This window comes from Salmo salar, chromosome ssa20, assembly GCF_905237065.1.
Source record: "Salmo salar chromosome ssa20, Ssal_v3.1, whole genome shotgun sequence".
Classification (NCBI taxonomy): domain Eukaryota; kingdom Metazoa; phylum Chordata; class Actinopteri; order Salmoniformes; family Salmonidae; genus Salmo; species Salmo salar.
In genome coordinates, this window is record NC_059461.1 from 34,707,497 (window position 1) to 34,727,578 (window position 20,082).

Sequence of the window (20,082 nt, forward strand, 5' to 3'; positions counted from 1 at the left end):
ATGTTGATGCACAGTTCCTATTTAGTTTTTCTGGTTCCTTGTCCCTAACCTGTGTCCTCTCACTCTCTCACTCAGACTGTTTCGGACGCTCGTTCAGTGGATGGCCCCAGAAGAGGAGGCCAGATGGAAACTGGGTCACATGACCGCATCGAGGAAGGCGGTTTGCTGAGCCTGGAACCGATCAATGGGGTTAGCCGGCATCCCAGGGACACCCATGAGGAGGGTGGAGCTGGCCTGGGGCCCCAGAGGGAGCCCCAGCGGTCAAGGAGTGTTTCCCCAGGACAGGGCTGTGTACCTGGGCACTTCAAAGCCACCCAACCCAATCAGCAGCAGCACTGCAATGGCTGGAGCAGTAGTGGTAGGACTCCTGGGAAGCCTGTCCATGAGGCAGACATGGAGGTTGCACGAAATCTGGTAGCCTTCTCAGCCAGCGTGAGTGTGGGCTCCCTGCCCCCCTCAGGTCACCTTGAGCCCCAGTCCCACACCGCCCAGCTGTATGAGAAGTTCAACCAGGAGATGGGCACTGGTGAGGGGGCCGCGGCTCAAGCCAGACTCCATGCCCCAGAAGGAGGAAACCAGGCTAGCCCCCCAGAGGACCTGAACACCCTGCAGAATGCCCTGAGCCAGGCACGGCACGGCCACAAGCCCCCCAACTGTGACTGTGATGGGCCAGACTGCCCAGACTACCTGGAGTGGCTGGAGAAGAGGATCAAACAGACAGGGGCAGGGGAGGGGCGGGACAACAACATGCCCTGCTCCAAGATGACCGCTGATACGCCGCCTCATCAACAGCCCCCACACTCACAGCAGCCCCCCCACCCCCAACCCCATGTCAATGGAGGTAACCCTCCCTCCTGTCCACCACTACGCCCACATCAACAGGGCCAACACCTAGCCCCTATCCCCTGCTCCCCTCAGGTCCTCTCCATTGCCAAGGAGAAGAACGTCAGTCTGCAGACGGCTATTGCCATCGAGGCCCTGACCCAGCTGTCTGCCACTGTCCCCCAGACCGTGGTCCCTCCTGCCCAGGCTTCCTCCACCAGCCAACCTCAACACCACCCCCAACACCCCCCCTCCACACCTCCAGCATGGCACCCGCCTGGTCCCCTCCTCCCCTAACCCCCTCTCCTCTTTGTCCTCCTCGCGTTCACAATCCGTCCCTCCTGGACTATACCCCCAGCCCCAGCAGAGCCCTGTGTCGTGGGAGCAGCAGCACAGACCCCAGTCCCATGGCCATCCGGCCCACACCTCCCCTCTCCCGTCCTCCACTTCACCCTTCCCCGGGCAGCCCCAGGCAGGCAGCCGCCTGCCTCACCACCAGCAGTGGCAGCAGCAGCAGGGCCCTGGGGGATCCCAAGAGCAGAGGAACCTGTGGATGAACTCAGATTCCCAGCAGCCTCGCTTCGCCCCTCCGTCCGGTGGCCACAGCACTGGCGACCCCATGTCCGAGCTCAAACAGCTACTGGGGGACTCCAGCGGAAAGTACATAAACGGTCCCTTCAAGTTGCCCGTCCCACACCACCACATCAAGCAGGAACCAGGGATGCCTCGGGACAAGCAGGAGGTAGACTCCGGGGAGTACCAGAGCTCTGCCTGCACCTCCATGGGGGGCTGCTACAGCTTGATGAATGGCCAACAGCAGCCTAGGTACCCTGGTCCACCTCTCTCCCCGGGCAGCGCAACTATCCGCCACTCCACCCAGACAGCTCTGCAGCAGCACCTTCACCACAAGAGGAACCTCTTCTCCAACTCTCCCGGCCTCCCAGGCCTCTGCCCTCTGCGGCCCGCCAAGGCCTGCCAAAACCTCCGCAAATGGTGGCCCCAACAGATGGGCCCCGAGGGCCACCCCGTCCCCGTGGCCATCAAGCAGGAGCCCAAGGAGACCAAGAGGAGGAAGAGCACAGCGGGGACATCTCCGCTCCTCAAGCAGCACCCAGGGAGTGGGATGCTGTTCCAGCCAGGCCCCAAACCCAAGACGATAGTCATCAAGAAGACCAAGCAGAAGGTCTCCCTGCCAATCTTCCTGCCTCACAGACAGATCTCCATACAGAAACCGTCTCCCCTCACCATTACCGGAGCCCTGCCTCTGGCCAGCGCCCACCCAGGTTCTCTCCCTCTCCCTACCTTCCCCCTCCTCAGTAACCCCACTCAGGCTGCCGCAGGCCTCCCTGCCCCAGCCCAATCTCAGGTATCCATTTTAAACTCTTCTATTGCACCCCCTGTTGCTGCTTCCACTTTGTCTGTAAACACTCCAGACGTCTTAACCCCTCAGCCTCTCACTGTAGCCCTGAACATCCCAGCAAGCTCAGCGGAGGCCATCGCCACACAGGCCTCCACCCCTCAGACCTCCACCATCTCTCAGTCCATACCAGGCCTCAGTTCCCTGGACCCTAAGTTCGAGGAGCTGATCTGCCAGTTTGAGGCAGAGTTCGGGGACAGTTCATCCTCGGCCCCAGAGCCCTGCCCTTCTCAGATCCAGAGCCAGCCCCAGGACCAGGCCCCCTCTGCCTCAGCCCAGCCCGTGGTGACAGAGCCTCATCCCAAAGTTAACTCAGGACAAGCCAGGCCCCCATCACCATCCAGCGCTACCATCACTCAGTCCTCCAGCGCTGCTCCATTAGCTCCTACCACAGCCCCACCAGCAGACCAGGACATGGAGGTGGACAAGGAGGAGTCAGGGGGTATGAGTAAAGTAACCTCCACCACACAGCCCTCCACTGAGAGCCCCATGGAGGAGCAGCGGGAGGCAACCAAGCTGCCTCTCTCCTCGTCCCCGCTGCCCAAACGCATGAAGATTGAGACCAATGGGAACGTAGCTGTCCTCTCCACCACTGGATTATTCTCTGATGGGGGCGAGGACGACACCCCCACTAAAGACGGATTCCCCCTTAACCCCTCCCTAAAAGGCTTCCTGGAGTCGCCACTACGCTACCTGGACACGCCCACTAAGAGCCTGCTAGACATGCCCGCCAAGGACCTCCAGGCTGAGTTCCCCACCTGCAACTGTGTCGGTGAGTGGTGTGTGTCTGTGTTTGTATTGAACAGTTTTAATGTAGCTCCATTTAGACCCCTGTTGGCCCCGCAGAGTTCCACATGGCTTTACACTCCCAGTGTGTGGGCTTGGGCTGCACACAAATGTTTTTGGTATATTTGGAATATAATAAAAGTATATAACTAGCCTACAGATTTTTCTGCACTTGTTATGTCTAGGGGTCTTAGGCCTAGGTACATGGTCTTGATGTGTGCATTAATGTGAGAAATCAGCATTTGACGACGGTGTTAGATGCCCAGGGAGACAGCAACCTTACCTTGGTCCAGGGCCTGCTCTGTCTATCTTGACCTCTTGGTCGGCCAGTCCATGCGGATTATTGTTGGTTCAGATGGTGACAAAAATTAACATACAAAATGGAAAACTACAAACAGGCATGCCCAAACTAAAGATTCAAAACAAACGAAAGGCCTCATGGCAACCAAAACCAGCAGCCTTAACCCTTAGCCTACAGCCGCGGCCCCGTTGAATTCTAATTAACATAACAACAAAAAATCCCCATCAAAATCTGTCAGTTTAAGCTAGAGATATTTGGTATATTTTTTTGCATGGGTCGCGTCTGAATCCACCACATCTGCGGTGAAAGGTGACAGACCGTGAGACATCCCGAAAATCGTTCTCTGAGACTCTCATGAACATGATGGAGTTCTCTGTTTTGCTCTAGGATGCCCACACGCCTCACAATACTCTTCCTAAGGTCCCCGGTACCAGTTTAAAATAATTTATTGAGGTACACTACATAATGTCCATTACTCGTGTTTCTTGGCCCAAGCAAGTCTCTTCTTATTATTGATGTCCTTTAGTAGTGGTTTATTTGCAGCAATTCGACCATGAAGGCCTGATTCACGCAGTCACCTCTTAACAGTTGATGTTGAGATGTGTCTTTTACTTGAACTCTGCGAAGCATTTATTTGTGCTGCAATTTCTGAGGCTGGTAACTCTGATGAACAAACTTTCTCTTTGCTTATTTGAGCTGTTCTTGCCATAATATGAACTTGGTCTTTTACCAAATAGGGCTGTATAGCTTCTGTATACCATCCCTACCTTGTCACACACAAGTGATTGGCTCAAACGTATTAAGAAGGAAAGAAATTCCACAAACTAACTCTTAACAAGGCACACCTGTTAATTGAAATGCATTCCAGGTGACTACCACATGAAGCTGGTTGAGAGAATACCAAGAGTGTGCAAAGTTGTCATCAAGGCAAAGGATGGCTACTTTGAAGAATCTGAAATATAAAATATATCATGATTTGTTTAACACTTTTGTGGTTACTACATGATTCCATATGTTAATTCATAGTTTTAAAGTCTTCACTGTTATTCTACAATGTAGAAAATAGTAAAAATAAAGAAAAACCCTGGAATGAGTAGGTGTCCAAACTTTCGACTAGTTTGGACACACCTATGTATACAGTGCCAGTGCCTAAAATAAAGGGATAATTACATGTAAAAAAAAAAACAAATACTTCAGAATAAACTTCCTTTAGATTTTTTTGAGACTATCTGTTGTAGTGAATCTGTTATTCAATGTGTTTCTATTGGCTAATAGCAGTAATGCCAATGTGATCCTTGGTATCTTAAAATGTTAAATCAAATAACTAAATCATCCTTGGTATGACCATCTTAAAACATTTCCATATGTTAGCTTAGACCCTCCCCCGGCTTAGACCGGGCTTAGACTCTGGAGGGTTCATTGGCTCAGCACCTAGACCCGGTTGCTGCCACCTAGGGGATGAAGTGTGGAAGTGTATCCTATGATCGCATACATTTAGTGTTAATAGAAGACATTTCACATACTGTACAGCAGAGGCTGAGGCTATACAGCAGCCAATGTACACTCTTAGAAAAAAGGTACTCTCTATAACCGAAAAGGGTTATTCGGCTGTCCCCATAGGAGAACCCTTTTTGGTTCCAGGTAGAACCCGATTCGGTTCCATGTAGAATCCTTTGAACAGAGGGTTCTACATTGAACTCAAAAGGGTTCTAGCTGGAACCTAAGAGGGTTCTCCTGTGGGAACCCTTTTTTCTTGGTGTATAGAGGCTTGGTGTACATCAGGTGGTCCAATCACTTCTTCTCCAGCTCTTCTTGCTGGACATCTAATGAGTGTGTCTGAGAATGTGTGTTGCTAGCCAGCCAGGGTGGGTGTGTGTATGTTGCCGGGATGTGCGTCCCGAGCCACTACTCTCCAGTAAGCTACAGTGCAATGTGCATAGAGAGACAGCGGTAACAATAGGGCAGCCATTGTGTCCATTGTGTGGGGTGGCTGTGTGGATCTGGCTGGCAGACAGCACAGAGCAGACACTCTGTCTAGGCTACATGTCTGACTGAGTGGGATACAGTCTCTTTGACTTCGTCCCAAATGGCACCCTATTTCCTATTTAGTGCGTTGGTCAAAATTAGACCACTGCTCGGATTCTGACATACAGAGACTAGCTTGACATATACAGTAAGTACTGTGGTAGATATACTGTAGACCTGGATAGTAGTTTATGTAGTCTACAGCAGTGTATGTTTATATATTGTAGTCCTGTAAGTCACTACTGTCAAAGTTTCCTAGTGTTCCGTGTCAGTTGTCTAAATGTCTGATAGTGTGTTAATTTAACATTTGTAAGTGTTCAGCAGTGGTAAGCAGAGCCAGTGTTTCTCTAAACAGTTTAGTGTGCTCAGCGCAGTGGGGAAGAGAGAGAGGAAGAGAGAGACAGAATTAATCAAAGCGAGATCATGGCATGAGAAGTTCTCTTGGTGACGACTCCCCCACCCCGAGCGAGTTTGATCACACCTCTTCAAACTGTCCTGCAGACGAAGATAGTCACTCCCCAGCACTGAACACACCCAGGTCCCACAACTGCACTGCTCCTCCATCATTGAGAGGGATAAATTCACCGAGCTGGAGAGAGACATGGTGGAGCTCAGAGAGCTAGTCCACAGTCTAGGTAGCACAGACACACACGCCAGACGAGCATCCCCCCGGAACACACAGCCCAGCTAGCAGCACTGCAGGAGGAGGTGAGAAAGCTGAGAGCTAGCCATCCCCCTAGAGAAGCCAACAGAACAGCCCACTTTAGACCTCGACCACTGCCTTAACGCCACAGCAGGACAGACAAGGAAGGATCCACCAACTCAGCAGACTCCCCCCACTGGCATCCCTCTGTCAGCCCACTGGATAGCTCTCCTGACAACACCCCCACACCCCCACACCCACTGAGGACACACAAAAGACAGAGATTGTACTCCTAATTGACGCAAATGGGAAATACGTTGATGAGAGGAAACTTTGGCTAAACTCTGGTGTCCGAACACCCGGCGTCCCCTGGAGCTGCTGTCAGAGGACCGACTAGGTGCCCCCAGCCACATTATAATACACACAGGCACAAATGACCTGAGAGCCCAGTAGGAAAGTGTGGCCACAGCACCCAAGGGAGTGATTGAAAAAGCCTCTTCCATTTTCCCCAATGCATAAGTGGTTACAGTGAGGGAAAAAAGTATTTGATCCCCTGCTGATTTTGTACGTTTGCCCACTGACAAAGTAATGATCAGTCTATAATTTTAATGGTAGGTTTATTTGAACAGTTAGAGACAGAATAACAACAACAAAAATCCAGAAAAACGCATGTCAAAAATTGTATAAAATGATTTGCATTTTAATGAGGGAAATAAGTATTTGACCCCCTCTCAATCAGAAAGATTTCTGGCTCCCAGGTGTCTTTTATACAGGTAACGAGCTGAGATTAGGAGCACACTCTTAAAGGGAGTGCTCCTAATCTCAGTTTATTACCTGTATAAAAGACACCTGTCCACAGAAGCAATCAATCAATCAGATTCAAAACTCTCCACTATGGCCAAGACCAAAGAGCTCTCCAAGGATGTCAGGGACAAGATTGTAGACCTACACAAGGCTGGAATGGGCTACAAGGCCATCGCCAAGCAGCTTGGTGAGAAGGTGACAACAGTTGGTGCGATTATTCACAAATGGAAGAAACACAAAAGAACTGTCAATCTCCCTCGGCCTGGGGCTCCATGCAAGACCTCACCTCGTGGAGTTGCAATGATCATGAGAACGGTGAGGAATCAGCCCAGAACTACACGGGAGGATCTTGTCAATGATCTCAAGGCAGCTGGGACCATAGTCACCAAGAAAACAATTGGTAACACACTACGCCGTGAAGGACTGAAATCCGGCAGTGCCCGCAAAGTCCCCCTGCTCAAGAAAGCACATATACATGCCCGTCTGAAGTTTGCCAATGAACATCTGAATGATTCAGAGGACAACTGGGTGAAAGTGTTGTGGTCAGATGAGACCAAAATGGAGCTCTTTGGCATCAACTCAACTCGCCGTGTTTGGAGGAGGAGGAATCCTGCCTATGACCCTAAGAACACCATCCCCACCGTCAAACATGGAGGTGGAAACATTATACTTTGGGGGTGTTTTTCTGCTAAGGGGACAGGACAACTTCACCGCATCAAAGGGACGATGGACGGGGCCATGTACCGTCAAATCTTCCCTCGGCCAGGGCATTGAAAATGGGTTGTGGATGGGTATTCCAGCATGACAATGACCCAAAACACACAGCCAAGGCAACAAAGGAGTGGCTCAAGAAGAAGCACATTAAGGTCCTGGAGTGGCCTAGCCAGTCTCCAGACCTTAATCCCATAGAAAATCTGTGGAGGGAGCTGAAGGTTCGAGTTGCCAAACGTCAGCCTCAAAACCTTAATGACTTGGAGAAGATCTGCAAAGAGAAGTGGGACAAAATCCCTCCTGAGATGTGTGCAAACCTGGTGGCCAACTACAAGAAGCGTCTGACCTCTGTGATTGCCAACAAGGGTTTTGCCACCAAATACTAAGTCATGTTTTGCACAGGGGTCAAATACTTATTTCCCTCATTAAAATGCAAATCAATTTATAACATTTTTGACATGTGTTTTTCTGGATTTTTTTGTTGTTATTCTGTCTCTCACTGTTCAAATAACCCTACCATTAAAATTATAGACTGATCATTTCTTTGTCAGTGGGCAAACATACAAAATCAGCAGGGGATCAAATACTTTTTTCCCTCACTGTATCTCCACCCTGCTATCACAAAAATACTTTCACTCTGCCACTATACAGCAGGTGAATGCAAGCATTACCTGGGACTGTGCCTCAAAACCAAATGTTTAACTGACCCACCACTCCACCAGCCTTTATGACCAGGTCCACCTCTACAAGGCAGCAGTCCCCACCTTTGCCAGGACCCTGAAGGATGTCACCCTCAACCGCAGCCCCAGCACCTCATATAGGAGCAACAGAGAAACGGATACCCCGCCCAGACCAGCCATACACTCTCCCAGAACTGCGTGATCCCCCTGGAGGATCTGCACCAACAGGATCCACACCAAGAGGACCTACACCCAGACCACAGCACCACTAGCCACATCCCCACCCCAACCAGTTGACCCCTCCCCAAACAAACCCTAGCAATACCCTATATAGACCCCCCAGATCAGTCTTATGCCCCTTCTGCCCCCCACCCCTGCAGCAAGGACCTCAACATAAAAGTCGCACATATGCCCAGGCCGTGAGCAGAGCAACAGGCCCAACCCCCACTAGTACACCCGCCCAAACACCATCCCGTGACCTAAGAGGTATGTAGCAGATGCTCAACATGCTCTGCTCACACCTACTGTAATGGTCCCAGCCTAAACCACACGAAAACAACACTAGACACTATGGAACACAAAGCTTACTATCTCATCCTGGAATATACAAGGTCTGAGTTTATCTGCCTTTGGCCTAAAGAGCAGGAACAGACTTCATCAAAAAAATTGGAAATACAGACATTGTCATCCTACAAAAAACATAGTATAGAGGAGACGGACCAACTGGTTGCCCTCTAGGTTACAGAGAGCTGGTAGTCCCATCCACCAAGCGACCAGGTGTGAAACAGGGAATAGACTCAAGGGGTATGCTAATTTGGTATAGAGCAGACCTAACTCACTATTAAATTAGTCACAACAGGAACATTTAACATCTGTCTGGAAATGAATAAGGAAATGATGTCAACAGAGAAAAATGTCCTTGTGTGCTACCTATATCCCCTCAATAGAATCCCCAGACTTTAATGAAGACAGCTTCTCCATCCTAGAGGGGGACATCAACCATTTCCAGGCCCAGGGACATGTACTAGTCTGTGGCGACCTAAATGTCAGAACTGGACAAGAACATGACACTCATGAGAGTACACAATGTGCCATCACAGCAGCAAGAAAAGGGCAACCAGTGAAGAACAAACGCCATTATAAATACAACCCATATTTACGTTTATTTATTTTCCCTTTTGTACTTTAACTTTAAGCACATCATTACAACATTATACATACCTATAATATGGCATTTGAAATGTCTCTATTCCTTTGGAACTTTTGTGAATATAGTAATGTTTACTGTACATTTGTAATTGTTAATTTCACTTTTGTTTATTATCTATTTCATTTGCTTTGGCAATGTAAACATATATTTCCCATGCCAATAAAGCCCTTTAGGGAGAGATGCAGGGAACACTTGCTGTGCTGTAAGGCTGTTACCAAAAGCCAAGGGCGCCAGACAACGGGTCTCCATAGTGAAGCCTACACACTCCCCTGACAACACCACACTGAAACACCCCATGTGTAACCTGACTGGGGCTGTTGACCGTATTACCACCACTCCGGCAATCATGAGTCAAATTCTGCGTGACCGTTGAGTCATGGTAATCTCCTTTTATGCACTCTGGACATGCTTTGGTAGAACCCAACTTGCTAATGACCATCAGGTCCTAATGGCCTGGTACTCAGGGCTCTATTGTTCATCTAACCACTGACATCAGTGCAAATGCTATTGAAAATCACATCAAAAGCGTACCATCAAAACAGTAGGCCTATCTTACTTTAAAACTCACCTCACTGTGATGATCAATTTAAAGAAAGAAGTTCAACAGCAGTTTGAAACAGTGTAAAACCTGATTGTTGTGGATGTTATTTCAAAGCCTAACACAACGAAATGGACAGCGTTTTCTGATGTGATGATTCATTCAAAACATCCATATGCATATTAGAGCTTATGCATATCATGTTTATGAGCCAAAGCTCCCCCCCAAAAATCGGAATTAAAATGATGATTGTGCCGTAATACAATACATAGCCTATCACATATTACGCATGGCAGAAAAACATCAAACTTAACATATTTAACATGTCTTTGGTACATATTTGGTCTAGCCTACACTCCAAAATTAAACAATTTTGAGTGTGGACTGTATTATTATACATATTGGATGGACTGGTTAGCTTATGCTACGCTCCAAAATGTCTATCCATGAGTCTGGGAGAGAACGTATAGCCTTAGGTGATGCTGTTGGTTCATTGATGGTGCAGGGCAGCATACAATTAGTGAATTTGTATTTGAATAGCCTAGTAATAGAGAATTGTTTCATAATGAAATGGGTGACACATTACCTTTAGCTGTACAGAATATCTCACCACCATGAGTTTCCATCTCCTTCTCGCTCTCCTTTATTCCTTTCTCAAGCGCGCAGATGGGCTGTCAACAGTTTAGTGAAATACACTAAACTACACTAAATACACTAAACTGTTGTAAATATACCATACAAAAGTTTGTGGATACCCCTTCAAATTAGTGGATTTGGCTTTTTCAGGCACACCCGTTGCTGATAGGTGTGTAAAATTTAGCACACAGCTTGCAATCTCCATAGACAAACATTGGCAGTAGAATGGCCTTACTGAAGAGGTCAGTGACTTGCAATGTTTCACCGTCATAGGATGCCACCTTTCCAACATGTCAGTTTGCCAAATTTCTGCCCGGCTAGAGCTCCCATGGTCAACTGTAATTGCTGTTATTGTGAAGTGGAAACGTCTAGGAGCAACAACGGCTCAGCCGCGAAGTGGTAGGCCAGTTCCAACACTCACTACCGAGTTCCAAACTGCCTCTGGAAGCAATGTCAGCACAATAACTGTTAGTTGGGAGCTTAATGAAATGGGTTTCCATGGCCGAGCAGCCATACACAAGCCTAAGATCACCATGTGCAATGCCAAGCGTCATCTGGAGTGGTGTAAAGCTCGCCACCATTGGAGCAGTGGAAACGTGTTTTCTGAAGTGATGAATCACGCTTCCGCATCTGGCAGTCCAACGGACAAATCTGGGCTTGGCGGATGCCAGGAGAACGCTACCTGCCCCAATGCATAGTGCCAACTGTAAAGTTTGGGGAAGGAGGAATAATGGCCTGGGGCTGTTTTTCATGGTTCGGGCTAGGCCCCCTTGTTCCAGTGAAGGGAAATCTTAAAGCTACAGCATACATTGACATTATAGACGATTTTGTGCTTCTAACTTTGTGGCAACAGTTTGGGAAAGATCCTTTCCGGTTCCAGCATGACAACGCCCCCGTGCACAAAGTGAGGTCCATACGGTTTGAGGAGCCCTGATCTCCTCAAACCGATCAAACACCTTTGGGATGAATTGGAACGCTGACTGCGAGCCAGGCCTAATCGCCCAACATCAGTGCCCGACCTCACTAATGCTCTTGTGGCTGAATGGAAGCACGTCCCCGCAGCTTTGTTCCAACATCTAGTGGAAAACCTTCCCGGAAGAGTGGATGCTGTTGTAGCAGCAAAGGGGGGAACAACTCCATATTAATGCGCATGATTTTGAAATAAGATGTTCGATGAGCTGATGTCCACAAACCTTTGGTCATGTAGTGTATGTTTTGTTGTGTTTTTCCCAAACAGATTTCACATGGTTTCCAAAATTAAGCATGTGTACAGGGTCGGAGAGCCCATGGCATACAGAGTTTGACCGGAATATCCCATCGGGCAGCGAGAGCATGCTCCTCAATTAGTGGTTGATGTATGGCGTGAAATACATTTTCTTATATTTAATGCTTAAATACTAAGCACATGCTCCGCTATAAAACCAAAGTAGCCTACAAAACAGATTGGCGGAAAAGCTTGCGGCCTCCATGCCCTGAAATAGTGAATACAGATGATACAGTGCATTCGGGCCCCTTGACTTTTTCCACATTTTATTACTTTACAGCCTTCTTCTAAAATTGATTAAAATCATTTTTCTTCCTCACCAATCTACACACGATACCCCATAATGACAAAGTAAAAACAGGTTGTTAGATTTTTTAGCAAATTTATCCACAAAACCCCCCCGGAAATATCACATTTACAGAAGTATTCAGACCCTTTACTCAGTAGTTTGTTGAAGCATTTTTGGCAGCGATTACAGCCTCGCTCGCGTCTTCTTGGATATGATGCTACAAGCTTGGCACACATGTATTTGGGGAGTTTCTCACATTCTTCTCTGCAGATCCTCTCAAGCTCTGTCAGGTTGGATGGGGAGCGTCGCTGGACAGCTATTTTCAGGTCTCTCCAGATATGTTTGATCGCGTTCAAGTCCGGGCTCTGGCTGGGCCACTCAAGGACATTCAGAGACTTGTCCTGAAACCACTCCTGCGTTGTCTTGGCTGTGTGCTTAAGGTTGTCGCCCCAGTCTGGGGTCCTGAGTGCTCTGGAGCAGGATCTCTCTGTGCTTTGCTCCGCTCATCTTTCCCTCGATCCTGACTAGTCTCCCAGTCACTACCCGCTGAAAAACATCCCCACAGCATGATGCTGCCACCACCATGCCTCACCGTAGGGATGGTGCCAGGTTTCCTCCAGACGTGATGCTTGGCATTCAGGCCAAGGAGTTCAATCTTGGTTTCATCAGACCAGAGAATCTTGTTTCTTATGGTATGAGAACCTTTTAGGTACCTTTTGGCAAGCTCCAAGTGGGCTGTCACGTGCCTTTTTACTGAGGAGTGGCTTCCGTCTGGCCTATCTACCATAAAGTCCTGATTGGTGGAGTGCTCCAGAGATGGTTGTCCTTCTGGAAGGTTCTTCCATCACCACAGAGGAACTCTGGAGCTCTGTCAGAGTGACCATTGGGTTCTTGGTCAGCTCCCTGAAAAAAGGCCCTTCTCCCCCGATTGCTCAGTTTTGCTGGACCGCCAGCTCTAGGAAGAGTCTTGGTGGTTCAAAACTTCTTCAATTTAAGAATTATGGAAACCACTGTGTTCTTGGGGACCTTCAATGCTGCAGACATTTTTTGGTACCTTTCCCCAGATCCGTGCCTCGTCACAATCCTCTCTTGGAGCTTTCCGGACAATTCCATTGACCTCATGGCTTGGTTTTTGTTCTGACATGCACTGTCAACTGTGGGACGTTATACAGACTGGTGTGTGCCTTTCCAAATCCTGTCCAATCAATTGAATTTACCACAGGTGGACTTCTATCTTTACATAGTTGAATGTGCTGACAACAAAATCACACAAAAATAATCAATGGAAATCCAATTTATCAACCCATGGAGGTCTGGATTTGGAGTCACACTCAAAATTAAAGTGGAAACCACACTACAGGCTGATCCAACTTTGATGTAATGTCCTTAAAACAAGTCAAAATGAGGCTCAGTAGTGTGTGTGGCCTCCACGTGCCTGTATGACCTCCCTACAACGCCTGGGCATGCTCCTGATGAGGTGGCGGATGGTCTCCTGAGGGATCTCCTCCCAGACCTGGACTAAAGCATCCGCCAACTCCTGGACAGTCTGTGGTGCAACGTGGCATTGGTGGATGGAGCGAGACATGATGTCCCAGATGTGCTCAATTGGATTCAGGTCTGGGGAACGGGCGGGCCAGTCCATAGCATCAATGCCTTCCTCTTGCAGGAACTGCTGACACACTCCAGCCACATGAGGTCTAGCATTGTCTTGCATTAGGAGGAACCCAGGGCCAACCGCACCAGCATATGGTCTCACAAGGGGTCTGAGGATCTCATCTCGGTACCTAATGGCAGTCAGGCTACCTCTGGCGAGCACATGGAGGGCTGTGCGGCCCCCCCAAAAAATGCCACCCCACACCATGACTGACCCACCGCCAAACCGGTCATGCTGGAGGATGTTGCAGGCAGCAGAACGTTCTCCACGGCGTCTCCAGACTGTCACATCTGTCACATGTGCTCAGTGTGAACCTGCTTTCATCTGTGAAGAGCACAGGGCGCCAGTGGTGAATTTGCCAATCTTGGTGTTCTCTGGCAAATGCCAAACGTCCTGCACGGTGTTGGGCTGTAAGCACAACCCCCACCTGTGGACGTTGGGCCCTCATACCACCCTCATGGAGTCTGTTTCTGACCGTTTGAGCAGACGCATGCACATTTGTGGCCTGCTGGAGGTCATTTTGCAGGGCTCTGGCAGTGCTCCTCCTTGCACAAAGGCGGAGGTAGCGGTCCTGCTGCTGGGTTGCTGCCCTCCTACGGCCTCCTCCACGTCTCCTGATGTACTGGCCTGTCTCCTGGTAGCGCCTCCATGCTCTGGACACTACGCTGACAGACACAGCAAACCTTCTTGCCACAGCTCGCATTGATATGCCATCCTGGATGAGCTGCACTACCTGAGCCACTTGTGTGGGTTGTAGACTCCGTCTCATGCTACCACTAGAGTGAAAGCACCGCCAGCATTCAAAAGTGACCAAAACATCAGCCAGGAAGCATAGGAACTGAGAAGTGGTCTGTGGTTACCACCTGCAGAACCACTCCTTTATTGGGGGTGTCTTGCTAATTGCCTATAATTTCCACCTGTTGTCTATTCCATTTGCACAACAGCATGTGAAATGTATTGTCAATCAGTGTTGCTTCCTAAGTGGACAGTTTGATTTCATAGAAGTGTGATTGACTTGGAGTTACATTGTGTTGTTTAAGTGTTCCCTTTATTTTTTTGAGCAGTATACATTTGCAAACATTTCTCAAAACCTGTTTTAGATTTGTCATTATGGGGTATTGTGTGTAGATTGATGATACATTTTTTTATTAATACATTATAGAATGTAACAAAATGTGGAAAAAGTCAAGGGGTCTGAATACTTTCAAAATATGCTTTGTCTTTTTTCCCCTGCTCCTGTTCCTGCCCGTTTTGGCCAATTAGAATCCAAAACTAATTTGACATATTAGTAAACACCAGATTAAATTGCAAACAGTCTCATGGTTGAAAATATGAATACTTGAGAGAACAGCTGTGCAGCCTGAGGCAAGGAACAGAGCTCAACCTTTTTTTGCTACTTTATCAAAACATCAATAGCCTATAGTCACATCATGTAGCCCATATACTGTATGTTCTGATTTCTAAGACATTCTAAGGTTTGTATCATTAACAACTAAAGTTGCCAAATAACTCTAAATCTAACGTACCCTATAGGATCTGTTTCAAATGATCACTTTTACACTCAACATAGCCACTTCATATGTGCACTCGCTCCGTATTTTCTATTTTATTCAGCGAAGTTCAATTATATTCTTCTTACTATAAAATGATATAAAAGAAAAATGATGGCGCGGACTTATAAGCATATCTTGTCAGCTAAATGAACAAGCCTACAGCCTATGGCATGGAGCATAGCCAGATAACTAACATACAGTAGGCCAACTGATATTCTGTTCTCCTGAAATACATTTTCTTCATATCATAATGTTTCTTTAGACCTGATTAAAATAAATCATGGATTTATTGTGATGGTGTATATTAAATTGATTTATTATACTTTTTTAAACGTAGATGTTCCGAAGGCATGCATCACTGGCTTGTATGTGTGGAGGCCTGGAGATGCTAAACATGTTTATGTTAATTAACCGTAAATTACTGTGAGACCGGCAGTCTTTTTTCATGACAATAACCAGCTGACAAAATGTCATGACCGCCACAGCCCTAAACCTGACCCCCCCCCACACACACACACACTTCTCTTTCAAAAAATCTCTCTCCTACTCTCTCAGAGAAGCAAGTATACTTTTACACTTCCCTCCACTCTGCTGCGTACAAAAATGGAACCATTTCTGCCTCGCACACAACAATTTTCACACACACAGTTCTATTTTAGGCTAGTAGTCCTATGTAGCATTTCCTGCCTACTTCTTACCACGCCTTGCTTGGTTCCTCCCTGCACTGTGTCACTGGAATGTGATCTCATTGCCTCTCAACCAGATACACACACACACACACACACTCATCCTCTAGCTTCCCTGTTTACACACACACACATACACACAATATATTACAGCTACCCTTGTGGGGACACACAATTAAGTCCCATTCAAAATCTTATTTTCCCTAACCCTTAACCCTAAACCTAACTCTAATCCTAACCTGTACTCTTACCTTTACCCTAACCTTAACCCAAAACCTAACCTTAACCCTAGCTCCTAACCCTAATCCTAAAACTAACCATAGCACCTAAACCTAATTCTAACCCTAACTCTAACCTTAACCCTAAACCCACTAGAAATCGCATTTGACCTTGTGGGGACAAACAAAATGTCCTCAGTTGGTCAAATGTTTGTTTGTTTACTATTCTTGTGGAGACTTCTGGTCCCCACAAGAAGAGTTAAACACGTACACACACACACACACACACACACACACACACACACACACACACACACACACACACACACACACACACACACACACACACACACACACACACACACACACACACACACACACACACAGACAGATTCATTCACTCCCTCAAACAGCCTTGGTTCTAATGTAGTGCCCCCACCCCGACTATCCCCCAGTCATAACATAGTCAGTTTCAGGTTAGAGGAAGTGTGTGTGGCTTTACATCTATCTTCAGTCACACCTATCTATGGTCCCTCTTGGTTTCCATGGCCTGTTAGATATGAATAAGCAATCACTACTACTTCTCATACCTTCAATGTCACAGAACAGCCCTGCACTAATCCCAATAATACAGATATTATTGTGAGGAAGTAAAAAAGTATGTGGTTGAATTAGAGGTGTGCTATATTGCATTGTGAACTCTTTGTAATTTTCTCTCTCTCTCTCCTCTTCCCAGAGCAAGTCCTGGAGAAGGATGAGGGTCCGTATTACAATCACCTGGGCTCCGGGCCCACTGTGGCCTCCATACGAGAGCTGATGGAGACCAGGTGAGACTTCTGGAGCAGACTTGCTGTAGCGAAGATTTCCCTTCACTGGAACTAAGGGGCCTAGCCCGAACCATGAAAAACAGCCCCAGACCATTATTCCTCCTCCACCAAACTTTACAGTTGGCACTATGCATTGGGGCAGGTAGCTTTCTCCTGGCATCCGTCAAACCCAGATTCGTCCATCGGACTGCCAGATGGTGAAGCGTAATTCATCACTCCAGAGAACGCGTTTCCACTGCTCCAGAGACCGTTGGCGGCGGGCTTTTCACCACTCCAGCCGACGCTAGGCATTGTGCATTGGTGATCTTAGGCTGGTGTATGACTGCTCGGCCATAGAAACCCATTTCATGAAACTCCCAACTAACAGTTCTTGTGCTGACATTGCTTCCAGAGGCAGTTTGGAACTCGGTAGTGAGTGTTGCAACCTAGGACAGTCAATTTTTACGCGCTTCTGCACTCAGTGGTCCCGTTCTGTGAGCTTGTGCAGCCTACCACTTCGCGGCTGAGCCTTTGTTGCTCCAAGACGTTTCCACTTCAAAGTAACAGCACTTACAGTTGACCGAGGTGGTGCCACGTTGAAAGTCACTGAGTTCTTCAGTAAGGCCATTCTTTTGACAATGTTTTATTGCATAGCTGTGTGCTGGGTCCACATACTTTTTTGTATATGTAGTGTATTTCCCGCTAGATAAGACATAGTGCAAAGGAGCAAGGACTGAAATAGCCTTAACCTGGGGGGAAATATTAGGGAATAGATGGGTGGAGGAAACACTACAGAATACTGTTGTAGTGTGCTTGTTCAGGGATTTTAGCCCCCTAGATTATAGCCACACAACTCTTGATGGCAGCCTCCTGATTTTCCTGGAGCAGAGTTAGCTGTTTCTTTCCCTCTCCATCTCTCCCTCTCCTCTCCATCTCTCCTTTTCTGTCCTTCTCTTCCTCTCCCTCCCTTTCTTTCTCCCTCTCTCTCCTCTCCCTCTCTCGTGACCTCTGCCTGTGAACAGGAGGTTATCCAGAGCTGCTGGCTATGGCCTGCTGTCTTGGCATCCAACCCTCCCACAGCTTTGAGCTAGCATCTCTATCTCTCTCCCTCTCCCTCCCTCTCTCCCTGCCTCCCTTTCTCTCTCTTTATTTCTCTCCCTCTCCCCCAGCGCTGCTGTATATCCCCCTCTCCCTTTTCTCCATCCCCTTCTCCCCTCCCCACTCCTCTGATCCTGTCCCCAGGGAATCCCTGACCCAGAATCCAATAGGAGGAACAGGAACTATCAGCATCAACAGATTAGACAGAACAGAGGGATAGGCACAGTGATAGGAGAGGAGAGGAGATGAGGAGAGAGAGACAGCAGGTAGCCTAGCGGTTTAAAGTATTGGGCCAGTAACCGAAAGGTCACTGGTTCGAATCCCAGATCCAACTAGGTGAAAAATATGTCTATGTGCCCTTGAGCAAGGCACATAACCCTAATTGCTCCTTAAATCACTCTGGATAAGAGTGTCTGCTAAATGACTGAAATGCGAAATCAGAGGAGAGGCAGAGATGAGATAAAGGGATGAGAGGAAGAGACAGAGGAGAGGAACAGACGGAGAGAGGTAGAGAGCGATGAGAGAAAGAAGAGGGGAGAAATTGAGAGAGAGTCAAACAGGGATACATTTGCATTAGGAAATAGATAAACTCGGTTTTAGGCTTTCTCTTGGGAGTATTGTAACGTGAAACTAGTGAATGGAAACATTACATACAGTAGCTACTTAATCACATTTACCAATTCAGTACCCTAAAATCTCAACTGACAAAACAGGAATAGTTCATTGGCAGCTGGAATGTCTTGGGATCAGTGTTTTTGCTGACTAAACATGGGGGGGGGGGGGCTGCTTAGTGCGTGTCCCATACATTGTTGTATAGGGGACCGGGGTCGAGAGTGGCTGGCTATTATAGTAACAGAGGATTATTTCAATAGACCAGTGACTCATCACTATCCTGAGAGAGGGCGGGGTAGCAGATGCGGGGGATGGGTGAGGAGAAGAGGGGAAGATCTCTCTTTGTTTGTATTTGAGAGGTGACTTAAGAACTAAAGCCCTCGATAGTCTTCTCCCGACCCCTGAACCCACCTCTGACCCCATTGGCCCACCCCATAGAGGCCGAGCCCACTCCTTCCGACTGGCTGGTGATTGGTGAATGAGTTCCCATTCAGGACAGAGCCACATGTGTCCCACCATAGTAGACCCGCTCAGGGGTGACATTATCAACATGACATGTATGATACACAGGGAGGAAAGGGTGAGCTGTGGGCGAACATCTGAGTAATGCTGGTAGTTAACCCAGCCCCCTGCACATTGTGTAGAGAGAGAGACACACGCCAGAACGTAATCAGGCACATACACACACTAAGCAAACACACATTCGTGTGGTTACACTTTATTTGGATAGTCCCCTATATATGATCTACAGATGCTCACACTCTTAGGTTCTAGATAGCAGATAGTATATCAACAAACTCTGTTGAAATGCAACCACTTGCTAGGGTTACTGTAAGGGTTAGGAGTAGCCCTTTCCTGCAGTCAAATGACCAAATCGCCCTCTAGTGGCCTCATGGGTGGAATGTTATTCATATTTTTCCTCATTTCAAAATTACTAAACAATATTTAAACAAAATGTCAAACGATTTTGTTATATTTCAGTCTTCTGTGATGTAATATTGGGATGCAAACTCAAAATGTAATATATTATATTTGACATGGTACAGGTGTCTTCTTTTTTAAGCCCATAACAATGTGTGTGAGGTGTATACTTTTGTTTCTAAGTAGATTTGTTTAAGACTACAAAGAAACACTATGTGACCCTAAAAGGTTTTAAGGGAAGGGGAAAGGGGGATACCTAATCAGTTGTACAACTGAATGCATTCAACTGAAATGTGTCTTCCACCCAACCCCTCTGAATCAGAGGTCCAGGGGGCCGCCATAATCAACATTCACGTCTTCGGCGCCCGGGGAACAGTGGGTTAACTGCCTTGCTCAGGAACAACAGAT

At 47.6% G+C, this 20,082-nt stretch overlaps 1 protein-coding gene across 1 annotated transcript in view; it reads left to right on the forward strand.

Moving 5' to 3' along the window:
- The window catches only part of LOC106580493 (methylcytosine dioxygenase TET3), a 71,384-nt gene that overhangs the window by 38,332 nt on the left and 12,970 nt on the right, over positions 1-20,082 (forward strand). The window contains 3 exon segments of the mRNA XM_014161626.2: positions 76-1,056; positions 1,058-3,011; positions 16,974-17,064. Coding sequence (XP_014017101.2) covers positions 76-1,056; positions 1,058-3,011; positions 16,974-17,064 — 3,026 coding nt within the window.